The sequence below is a fragment of the Megalobrama amblycephala genome, linkage group LG9, assembly GCF_018812025.1.
Source record: "Megalobrama amblycephala isolate DHTTF-2021 linkage group LG9, ASM1881202v1, whole genome shotgun sequence".
Lineage (NCBI taxonomy): Eukaryota > Metazoa > Chordata > Actinopteri > Cypriniformes > Xenocyprididae > Megalobrama > Megalobrama amblycephala.
The window spans coordinates 20,224,243-20,236,537 of record NC_063052.1 but is presented as its reverse complement, the minus strand read 5'-3'; the positions used below and the strand labels follow the sequence as shown (position 1 = coordinate 20,236,537).

Below are 12,295 nucleotides of genomic sequence, written 5' to 3'. Positions count from 1 at the left end.
GTTTTTGTCTGCTTGTCAAGACCATACAAATGTGTGGATCTTGTATTAGAGCAGTTAAAATTTGGTGCTTTGAGTACAATTCTCTCATACTGATCACTGGATGTTCAACATGGCACCTCATGGCAAAGAACTCTCTGAGGATTTAAGAATTAGAATGGTTGCTCTCCACAAAGATGGCCTAGGCAATGAGAAGATCGGACACCATGAACCTGAGTTACAGCACAGTGTCCAGGGTCATAGAGAGAGGTTTTCCAAGACAGGTTCTACTTGGAACTGGCCAAAGAAGTTGAATCAAATAAGTTGAGTCATCGTGCTGTGCGTCAGGTGCAGAAGCTGGCTTCAAAAAACAGATACATGAATGCTGCCAGATGCATTGCTTTAAAGGTTGCAGAAGCGGAAGGTCAGCTTGTCAGTGCACTGCACTGCAATATCGAAGGCGATTCATCTGCGAAAATGAACGCGATATTGCGTAGATTGTCAGTGAACTACGGCTCTGTCTATTAAATGCTGCTCCATTTGAAAGCAGGTGATGGCGATTTCGCGGTAATCAGGGAACCGGCTTTACTGACGAAATGCGCGTGACAATCGCATGCGATATATCGCCCAGCCCTACTCTAAAGTATATCTAATTTTCATTTCTATAGTATTGTCCCTTGAGAACATATAATAAAATGGTTGCTGAAATGTGAGGGGTGTACCCACTTTTGTGAGATACTATGTGTGTATATATATATATATATATATATATATATATATATATATATATATATATATATATATATATATATACTTCTTTCTATATATATATATATATATATATTTTTTTTATCATTTTAGCAGAATACCAGATGGGATTTCATAACATAAAATCATAGCAAAACATTAACAAACATCTCAACACTCTTACCCGCTCCATGGCAAAGGTGCGTACGGTGTATTCTGCTAGCGTTTCTGTTTTCAGTAGAGTGATTTTAATGTCTCCATAGAGCTCGCTGTCATCTGGCCAGTATTTACAGCACTTCATCTGAACCAAACACGCACACACACACACACACACACATACACAGATCCAATTAACGTACAACAGCGATAGCAATCAACTTCAGGAGTTACACAATCAGTTACCATTACTACACAAAAAAAACCCTTAAAAATTACAGTACTTTGTTACAGCCAATGTTACTATTTTTTCTCAAATCTTATTTACAGTACAATTTGGTTTAATCCTTATATGTTGATTTAATACTAATCATAAGCATTTCTTTTTTCCAAAGACAAATACATTCATACAAAGTAAAGAGATTATTTATCATCATATTTAATCAATATATTTCTGTAGACTCAAGACAAAACGATATTTAATTTAGGTCAATATAACTTTTTTGTTGTTGTTGCCTTTTTACAAATTAATTTCACCATATTCAAAAGCTAATAATTTAGCAAAGTAGAATAAAACTAAAACCATTTTGTTAGTCAGTGTTTAATTTAGTTTATTTACTATAAATAAAGACAACTGCAAAAGAAGAAAAATAAACCGCAATCATCACTGCAGTCGGTAAATCTAGCCAGAATGTGTTCTTCCCATCAAAGAATTGCACAAAAAAGCTTTAAACCAAAAATCTAAATTTTGTTAACTATAGACTCTGCCAAAATAGTATAGTTACTACCACATAAAACTGTAATACTACAGTAAAACTGTGGTAACTTGGTTGAAGGCGATAAATAAATAAAACCAAATAACTGAAAGAATCTGAAAGCTACTTAAAAAGACATCCTATATTAATTTACTATAATATTAAAGTACTAACAAAAACTGTAGTAACCATGGTATTTTGGAGGGAATGGAACAAAAGAAAGGGCAATTAAATGCAAGATGGCTGGAGCGATAAAAATCATTCATCAGATGGAATGTTCTCTGGCTAATAGGGTGTCTTGGTAAAGTTTATCTTCAATAATGGTCAGCTGTGGACCGCAGTGGTCAGTGCTTAGTAATAGATGGTGTCCATTAGTGGGCGGAGGGGGCGGCCGGGCAGCCGGAGGCAGAGGTAGAGTTATTCTACTCACTCTCCCCACCTCCACCAGTTTGGTGATCATCACGATGCTGTAGCAGTTCTCCTGCCAAACCATGCGCCAGAAGTCATAGATCATGTCCTGCTTGGGCCCTGCAGAGAGAGAGAAGAATAAGGTTTCATGGAGAATTGTGGGAGGTGAATGATTTGAATGCAGGATAAAGAGAGGATAGAGGTGGTTTTGTGAAATAGCAGGTCGCCACTTCGATGAGGATTACATAAGAAAAGAGAAATGGCAGGCTGCTTGGATGGAAGAGCCATCAGTTCATATAGAATGGAGAAACTGTTGGCAGTGAAAATCGAGTGAGTAATAGCAGTAAGAAACTAGATTTCTACATTTTCTAAAGAAAATGTGAGTGGTTCCAAGATGCTAGGGTGTTGCATTGCAATGCAGTTACTAAGGAAAGTGTTTTCAGTGTACTGCTATGTGGTTGCTAAGATAGATGTGTATATGTGTGTGTGTCTATTTTGAATGCTATGGTGCAAGGCAATCATAAGGGAATATTGGAATATTGTCCTGAGCCCTGTGATGAGGGGGCCCACAACCTTGTGATGAAGGCCACGCTATAGCATTCTGGGTGGATTTTAGTGTGTTTCTATGCGGTTGCTAAGTTGTTTGGATCTTTTCTAGCTTGTTTCTATGCTAGGTAGATGCTAGAGCTGCTATAGAGGTCCTTTGGTGGTTTCTAGGGTGTTCCAAATAGTTTCTTGCTTGACCATGTCAAAAATCAATATATATTACTATGGTATTCTCTATAGAATAGTGTAAATATATTCTTGAGACAGTGTAAAGTCAGTGTAAATCTATGTGATTCTCACCCTCATGGCATTTCAAAGATAAGATTCCTGATTACACAACCTAAACTTTGACTCTTCAAAAAGTTAATAAAAAGATATTGGAAAAGTAATTCGATCAGATACAGATATACAATCACTTTATATGATGAACAGATTTAATGCAGCCTTTTATTCACATATACATTGATCAACACACATATAAAACCACATGAAATATGGTCAACAGAAATGTAATGCGTTGAACATTTTGAAGCATCAAAAAAGTGTTGATGTGTGGCTGTATGGACTTTCAAATAAAGGATACAAAAGGTTTCATAAAAAATATATATTTATTTGTGTTTCGCATATGAACAAATGTGACTTATGGGTTTAGAACAACATGATGGGGAGTAAGTGATTATATTTTAAATGGGGGGGGGGACTACACCTTTAACACTATCGTTGAGGGATGGGTGCTGAGAGTTAGGTGCTGTAGTTTAATAACTAAAGGCAGGCATACACTGTACGAGTTCAGACATATAGGAGATCATGTGCCATGCACACATCACGAGTCAGATAACCTGATAATCGCTTCACAGCAGTGGGTACACGGCACGACTGTACTGCACTGCGAGTCAGTGACAATCATGAGTTTTCATGAGATTGGAGCTTTCAATGTTGCTGCTATAGCTTCGGATAGAAAAAAGAAGGAAGATGAAAAGACGAGTGTGCAAATGATTTATTGAAAAGCAGAGAACAACACCATTCCTTTCAACAAAAACAACTAGAGAGTGTATTTGTGCGTGTTAGTCAGCGTATGTGCACGCTGTAAGGTTGCAGCCACTGGGCTATAATAATATTCATAGATCTGGCCTATGCATTGTAGTGAATGATCTGGCAATAGGGGACAGCCTATACACTGATCAAAATTGGGCCGACTCCCCAAATTATCGGGAGGTGCTTGTAATGTGCTCGGCTCAGCCTAGCTAGTAATTCCTTTCACACAGTGTGAGCCGTGACTATACGAGCATCAACGTTTCCACACGATTTCTCCCGAGAAAAAAAAAAAATGCTTGTGAGATCGTACAACAGCAAAAATCGCACCGTGCACACGGCTTTAACCTCTTTCTTGCCCACTCGTGTCTCTTCCTTTTCTTCCTCATGCATTTTTCTCTACACACTTTGCGCATGGCAACATTAAAGCAACGCTCCGAACATTAAAGGAAAGCTGCTGTAGGTTTATAACCGCCTTGACTCTGTCAGTGCTGTGAGCGCTCTGCCTTCAGGCTAGGAGTCTGTTTTCTTCTCTACCTGTTAAAACAATTATAGCCAACAACAGGTGCCGCACTTTCTGTGCAGCTCTCCCAATATCGCCCGAGGCTATATCCTCTAAAAATCACATTTAAACATTCTGCTTTACAGGCAGGATGAAGCTGAGGTTATTCATGATAAATAATAATGTTAAAACAGGAACATTTTAAAGGTTTAAATAGAAGGTAGGGAGACATTGGTTCTACAGCTATGTGTTTGTGGGCATACTAAAATGCCATTTCCCAGCTGACAGCATCAGAACACATCCAGCCCGGGTTAATCAAAGCACCTCTGCCAGGAGAAAACTGCTGCTGTGTTTTCAGAGCAGACAACAAACAGCATTCATATTTCCTTGTGTATTTAAAAAATAAAAAAATAAAACCTCAGAAGACCTAAGCAACCACATATCAGCAGAGGTGATATCAGAGCTGTTAGAAACCAAATAAAAAAGGACTAAAATTGTTAGTAACATGTTGGAAACCATGCATAATACCCAGGCAAACCAACTCGAGCTCATGAGAAAACATAACTATTTCATGAGGTGGTCATTTTGTCTGTACGATAACGTATGGATTAAATCATTAGCCCTCTACCGCATGGTGCTGCCATATGGCAACATACTCTGTGTGTTCATTTCCTTGCCACTGTCTCTTGAAGAGAACATTCTCGTTTTTTTGTTGTTAAGAGAAGACTTTAGTTTAGCAAATGACGTACTTTGGTTAAGTCACATAACATGGAATTTTTTTTCTGTGGCGCGATTTCTGACAGACTGCCATCTCTTGTCAGTAGTTGCTGAAAGCAAACTAAAACCAGCCCGTGTCACATTCACAAAAAAATCGATAACATCATCCCAGGTAAGTTATGATGACATATTCACCACTCAAAAAAGTTTTTATGAAATTAGTTTTTGGTAAATTGATCAAATGTCTGTGTTGCCAAGCGGCAACACTGTGCAATAATGGAATGACATTATTGTAATAGCTTAGTTAGCTAGCAAAGGTCAGCTGTAGTCTGTTAAGCTGTAACAATAACAACATTAATGCTAGTGATATAATGTTGATTAGTTCTATGTTAAGGACTGCCATGGCATTTGTATTATGGATTAAATCAACATCAGAAATCTGCCTGCCCACTGCCACCACAGCCAGTACTACTGGAACAGACCAACAACTGGCCTACCATGGCGTCTCAAAAAGGCAGGTGCAAGTGGCTGTAAGTGTATTGTTAGTGTGAAATGCACTGCATGTGATGTGTACTTGTGCCTCACCTCTGAAAAAAACTGCTTTGTGAAGTTTCGTACAGAAAAAAAAGGTGAAGTTGCAAGGATTATCATGTTCATAATTTTCCTTTCATAAGATTGCGTAATGTTGAATTTTCATGAACTGCAATGTTTTTAGTTTCATGTCAATGTTTTATGATACATGATGAACAGTATTATATTTGTTTTTAACTGTATAAATTTGCAATTTAAATAATATTCATGAAAAATTAAATTCAAAGAATATAAAGCATTATTCAGCAAAAAAGAATGGAATAAATAAAAGCACAGATGTTGGAAAGTATGAATGTGCCGTTTATAATTACTGTTAAAGCTTATAATAGCACCAATTGAATCAATACAAACAACATTTCTGAGGAAAAATATTAACTATATACAATTACACTTAGAAATTACCCCCCCCCCCACCCCCTCGGTTACATTACAGTACCTCAGATTACAGTACATTCATGCACAACAGATCCTGCGCCTCATTGAAAAATATCTTATCTCGTACAATGTGTGGTCAGTACCGCCATTCCTTATACAAATATTACACATGATCGCGAATTAAAAAGTAAAAGCAAAAATGAGATGTCAGTATCCCGAATACTGATAGTGGCTCCCTGATGCCCACAAATTATAATATAATTATCAAACTATATAACTGTGAAAGAATGCAAAAGCTTTGAAATATATATTTTTCCTCCCATTACATATTTTTTCCATCACCATGTCCCTTCAGGGGCTCCGTAGAATGCATAATTTCCTTTCCGAACATAGCATTCGGCTTTGAGTGCATCCCTAGAAATCAAACAAATTCATACAAATCAGCCACCAATTTGGCAAAATGTAAAACAGTTATGAATTGACAAAAGGGTGTGTTTGCCAGACCATAAAACATTTCAGCAACATGTTAAAAATATTCAGAACATTTGTATAGCAGTTTGCTGTTAGTAACCACAAAGCAATGCCATAAAACTGCTCAGAACGCCTTACCAACCACATTAAAGCTTTGGCAACCAACAGCCTAGCAACCAAAAAGCAATCATATAAAAAAAAAAAAAAAATCATATAAAAGTTTGTCTGTCTAGTGGTCTAGAGCTGCACGATTAATCGTAAAAAGACTGCGATCTCGATTCAAGCACCCACGATTCGCCCGCGTCTTTTAAACCTTTGACAAAATCATACCAGAACATTCAAATCTGTTTTCGTGCTGCCAGGTATATAAACACTGATGTCTATGATAGTGATCAAAATAGAGCAAACCACCATTTGAGACGAACTTGGCACTCAAATAGCCTAACATTTTTATCAATTACATCGTATGCCACTAGGTGGCGACAAGTGACTGTAAAAAGGTCTCAGGTTACAGATGTAACCCTGGTTCCCTGAGTAGGGAACGAGATGCTGCGTCGACAGTTCCTACGAAAGGGAAATATATATTTGTCATTGAATCATTCATTCAAAAGATTTGTTCAAAAACAATGAAACAAGTATTTACTGAGTCATTGACTTAATTCAAAACCATTTTTTATATTATTAATTCAAACATTTTCCAGCAATTAATATTTTGTCAGAACCTCTAGTAAATTACATGTTATTTTGTGTAGTTGTATATTCAGAATCATGGGAGAATCATGATCTCTATTTGATTCTCAATTTATCCAGAATTGTGCAGCTCTACAGTAGACTGTTGGCAACCACATTGAAATGGGTTCAAGACTGCTCAGAACACCTTTCTAACCACACATTAAAGCTCTCACAACCACCAAGAACCAATAGCAACATGCTAATAAAAGCTCAGTGCACCTCACCAACTGCATACTAGCACACTTTTAGCAACCACATACACTCTAAAAATGTTTGGTTAAAAACAACCCAAGTTGGGTTGAAAATGGACAAACCCAGCAATTGGGTTGTTTTAACCCAGTGGTTGGGTTAAATGTTTGCCCAACCTGCTGGGTAGATTTATTTAACCCAACTATTGTTTAAAAATTACTATATGGCTGGCTTAAAATGAATCCAAAATAGGTGAGAAATTAAAAATCAGACACATAATTACTAGAGGCAACAATAATAATCAAAAGGTGTACATTTATTAATAAGCAATTTAATAAATGTTTATTGTTTATTATTCATTATCTTATTAATAAATGCTCATTTATTAAACATATTAATAAATGTTAATTTCCAGCATATTTTGGGTTCATTTTAAGCAAGCAATACAGTAATTTTTATACAACAGTTGAGTTAAATAAAACTACCCAGCACGTTGGGCAAACATTTAAACCAACCGCTGGGTTAAAACAACCCAATTGTTGGGTTTGTCCATTTTCCAACCCAAAATGAGTGTAGGAATGTGCTAAAAAAATGTTCAGAACACTTTATAAAATGCATAGTATGCTCTGGCAACCACCCTAAATATGCTAGCAACTACACAATGCACCAAAAACATGGAGAACAACCAAACAAAATGAAAAGCAATACACAGAGCAGCCTATTATTGTAGCATGCTGGGTTTTGCTTGGGCCAGTCACATTTAGCAAAAATCTAGTAATAATCTAGTTGGTATTATGTGGTTTTGAGAGATTTGGGGCTGTAGGGCTGATTGTTTAGATTTGTATAAAAGCTCAGTGAGTTTAGAGCACATCTGTATGCAGCGCTGTTACGATGTGGACATGCAGATGGCCTTCACAGCTCGACCCACTAGCAAGATCTCAGGACCTAAAGCCAGTTTAAATCTCCGGATAGAACACAAGCCTAGCAAACCCCACACATGAGTGTGTGTACACCTGCTCAAACAAAGCACAGCAGTGTCGCGTGTGTGTTTATGTTTGGAGGGAGTGTTGACGACCAACATGAGAGAGAGAGAGCAGATTAAATGAGATATGTGTGAAAATGTGTGCAGTTTGCTGCTGCATGCTGGAACTGAGGAGCAGCTGAGGACAAATCTATGGACAGCTGTACATATCCATAGAAGAAGGAAGACAGAGAATCACTTTACTTTAAACCTGTATAACTTTATAATCAGTTACACAACCGTTCAAAAGCATGGGGTTAAATTTTTTAAATGCTTTTGAAAGAAGTCTATTATGCTCCCAAGGCTGCATTTAAAAAGTACAGTAAAATCAGCAATATTGTGAAATTTTCTTAAAATTAAAAATGTCAGTTTTTCTTTTCATATATATTTAAAGTGTAATTTAATCAAGTGATTGTAAAGCTGAATTTTCAGCAATCATTCCTCTATATCAGGGGTGTCAAACTCGTTTTAGATTGAGGGCCGGATGGGAAAAAAATGTAACCTTAGTGAGCTGACAGTTACATTAATATTAACCATACAAACTACAAACTACAAATTAACAAAAAAAAAAAAAAAAAAAAAAAACCTAAAAAAAACCCACACTGCTCTTTGAAAACTGCATTTGTTTTTAGTCCAAATAGACTATTTGATTTTTAAAATAATGTTTTATTTAATATTGTTTATTTGTGATGCACCGATTTGTATTTTTTTTTTTTTTTTTTTGGCTAATTCCAATTTTCTGGAGCAAATTTGCCGATTTTGATACCAGTTGCCGATTTTTTTTTATTTATTTTTTTTATGTTGTTGTTTATTTGTTCAATAACAAAAACAAACAAACAAACAAACAAAAAATACACGTAGCCATTTGGATACAGGCACCACTGCATTTTAATCACGATTCAAACAAAAGTGGTTATGCACATGAGCATGAGCAGTTGTTTTTGATTTAAATTAGATTGTATAATTTCAAGATTTACAGCATGGTCTGACTTTAGCTTTGTGAAATGATGCAACATAAGGCACACCTGCACAAAACAAAAATATCCAAGTAGCAGACGTTCTGAATGAAAATGCAAATTCACTATCTGGCAGTAGGTGGCGTTTGTGGAACAGCAGCGATATAGCATTTCCTTGGTTACTGCTGTACACAAAGCAGCACTGGGCTTATAAATAGGTTACTTATACGGAGGTAAGAGGAAAAGAAAATGGCATTGAAACTTTTCTGAAGACAGTTCCCTTCAGGGATACATTCATATAAACCCAATTCAATATTTATATTTTTCTTCCTATATTTTGCGAACAGTGAGCTTGGCCTGGTATAGTATTTGCTCTGCTGGCGCGTCTGCGTTCTTCTCTTTGCGTCCGTATTCAGCTGTGTGCCTGTGTTAACGCCCTGTTTACAGAATTCCACACAAATTACAGTTTGGGAAATGATTTCAAGTTCGCAAATCCAGACTAGAGATTAAAACTAAAAACCATTCGGATTTATGGCTGGTGGACCATGCATAACTGTTTTTTATTATTGTTCAAATTATCCTCTGGGCCGGATTGGACACCTTTGTGGGCCGTATGTTTGACACCCTGCTCTACATGTTAATGTCAAGTGATCCTTCATATATCATTCTAAAATGCTGATTTGGTGCACAAGAAGCATTTCTTATTTTTATCAATTTTGGAAATAGTTGTGCTTCTTAATAGTTTTGTGGAAACAGTGATGCAAAAGAAGACTATTTATTTAAAATACAAATCTTATGTAACATTTTATAAGTCTGTTCTGTCACTTCTGACAGTACTGCATTTAATCTAAACTTGAAGAACTTTTTTTCCCCCTCTAAGGTTCTTTCATCCAACCGTACATGCTAATGAAAAAAAAAACAAAAAAAAAACAGAGTGTGGATCAAAAAGGTTGCAGAAATGAATGTGTGGTGATTAAGATTCAATTCTATACTGTATAAAACAAAAAGAAACAACCAAATCAGTCACCCCCACAAAAGAAGAGACCAACATAAAGAGAATTTAATGAGAAGGAAGTGCAGTTGTGTTTGGATGCCAAGAGAGAAAATAAGATCAAACGGCAAAAACAATATCTGCATATGAATCATTCAATCCTTTGTAGAAGAATTGGGGCACACAAACACACACCCACATGTTTAAAGGTAGACTTTTATCAACAACTACACAATACAAATACACAAGTGATTTTAGAGTAACAGAAGTATAAAGACTCACCTTGTGTTGCGATGAAATGATTGGAGCGCTGGTACCCCTGAGAAAGAGAGGGAGAGAGAGAGAGAGAGAGAGAGAGAGAGAGAGAGATGCATTGTTATCAATCAATGTTATGCTAAAAAAAAAAACAAAAAAAAAAAAAAAAACCAAAAAACATTTGAACAAAATGAATGTATTATATTCTGACTTATTATTCCATTTAAAGGTGAAGTGAGTAACTTCTGTCCCACTTGCATCATCAAACAGAATTGCAAAAAAACTACAACTGTTTTCCCAAAAACTCCCTCCCTCGGTCAGACAAACAGATAAAGCTGTCCCAAACTCACGCCATTGTTGTCTCCAAACTCACGCCATTGTTGCAGTTGACTCTGCATATTAAGCTGAGATAGGAGAAAGAAATTATTAAGCTATACCGCTAAACGCTATCAATACCATTACGAGCAAGCTACTCTACAGTTACTGAATATATTAAATGATATGTTTCTTCAATAAAATGAAACACACATAGATGAAAACTTAAAACATAAAGTATGATGTTTTTAAGTGAGGCTGAGAGTGTGACAGCAGAACATTCATTCTCTGTATCTCAAAAATGAAAGTGTTTATACTTGACATTTGATAAAACAAGCAAATATTCATACATAGTATCTGTAGTGTGTCTGTGGGTATCATCTGATATTGAGGTTTAAGAATTGCATTTACTCGTGTATAGAAAAATCCTAGAAAATGTTATCTCTGTTCAAACATCTGAACACTGGATTCTAAATGCCAAACACAAAATGCAAAGCATGAAATGCCACACATGACAGCATTAGATATAAGACAACCAGCTCTTGGGTCACCTGTGTTGTAAAACTAGGTAAACCAGACCTGACAGACCAGATTCCATGCATATCTGAGGTACAAAATTAATAGTGCCCCAAAACTGTTGCATTTTGGTGAATTTTGCCATTTTTAAGCCAAAATATGTCATTTAGGAATCTGTTTTGTTGGTTCGGCTGCTAGGAAATCTGTGACGTTGGCATAGCACAAACTAGGACAGCCTCTGATTCACAGTATGTTTTATTATAATCATTATTATTATTATTATTATTTCCAATATAGTCACCTGATTGAATTTTGGTCAAAACTTGAATTACACTGAGCTGGATAATGATAATTGTCTTCTGTAGAGTTGATTTATGAATCAAATTATTTTAAATTTGATGAACACTAACACAAAACTTAAACTTTATTGCGCTTGTGACATTTGTGACCACAAATATTAATTTGTGAGCGATATCTCTAGTAACAATGGGGGACCCTTTCTCTCACTGAGATCAAGCACGGAAATAGCATGAAAATAGCTTTCAGAAAAACATGTCAAAATGAAAAATATTAGACTTTTTCAAACAGTTCTCATCCCTGTTGACCACCTGACCGCACACCTGCTCAAAAAAAATAAATAAATAAAAAAATAAAAACAGGCTCCAGTTGTACCAGCATGAGAGATAGAAAACGACAAAGACACAGAGGATCATCTTTCTGTGTCAATGAATGAACACCCAAGTAAAAGTGCAGAAAGGCAATGTATGATTTGTGCACATATTGTGGATATACTACAACAGGTAAACAGCTGTGTGGACACTAACAATGTCATTAACAATTCCCTTTTTTTTTAATGATACTGATTCTCGAGATCTTTTAGTCTATGCTTCTTTCAGCTGATGCATGAACCATATTATTTTTAGCGCACCTGGCATCAATAAGCTTTGTGCTTGGTTACTTGTAATGTTATTTTGAATATATTTGTTACTTTTAATAAACAAAGTTTCACCTTTCAAATTTTGTCAATCTCATAATGAAATTTAA

General features: G+C 36.0%; 1 protein-coding gene across 10 annotated transcripts in view; it reads right to left on the bottom strand.

Annotated features, from left to right (window-relative positions):
• The window catches only part of ptprua (protein tyrosine phosphatase receptor type Ua), a 322,168-nt gene that overhangs the window by 24,798 nt on the left and 285,075 nt on the right, over window positions 1-12,295 (bottom strand). For 4 of the 10 annotated variants that reach the window (XM_048202042.1, XM_048202034.1, XM_048202036.1 and 1 more), the window contains 4 exons: window positions 10,771-10,824; window positions 10,448-10,484; window positions 2,065-2,162; window positions 908-1,024 (listed from right to left, as the gene is read on the bottom strand). In XM_048202042.1, coding sequence (XP_048057999.1) covers window positions 908-1,024; window positions 2,065-2,162; window positions 10,448-10,484; window positions 10,771-10,824 — 306 coding nt within the window. The remainder of the gene's footprint in view (window positions 1-907; window positions 1,025-2,064; window positions 2,163-10,447; window positions 10,485-10,770; window positions 10,825-12,295) is intronic. The other 6 variants (XM_048202043.1, XM_048202038.1, XM_048202039.1 and 3 more) reach the window with 3 other exon arrangements.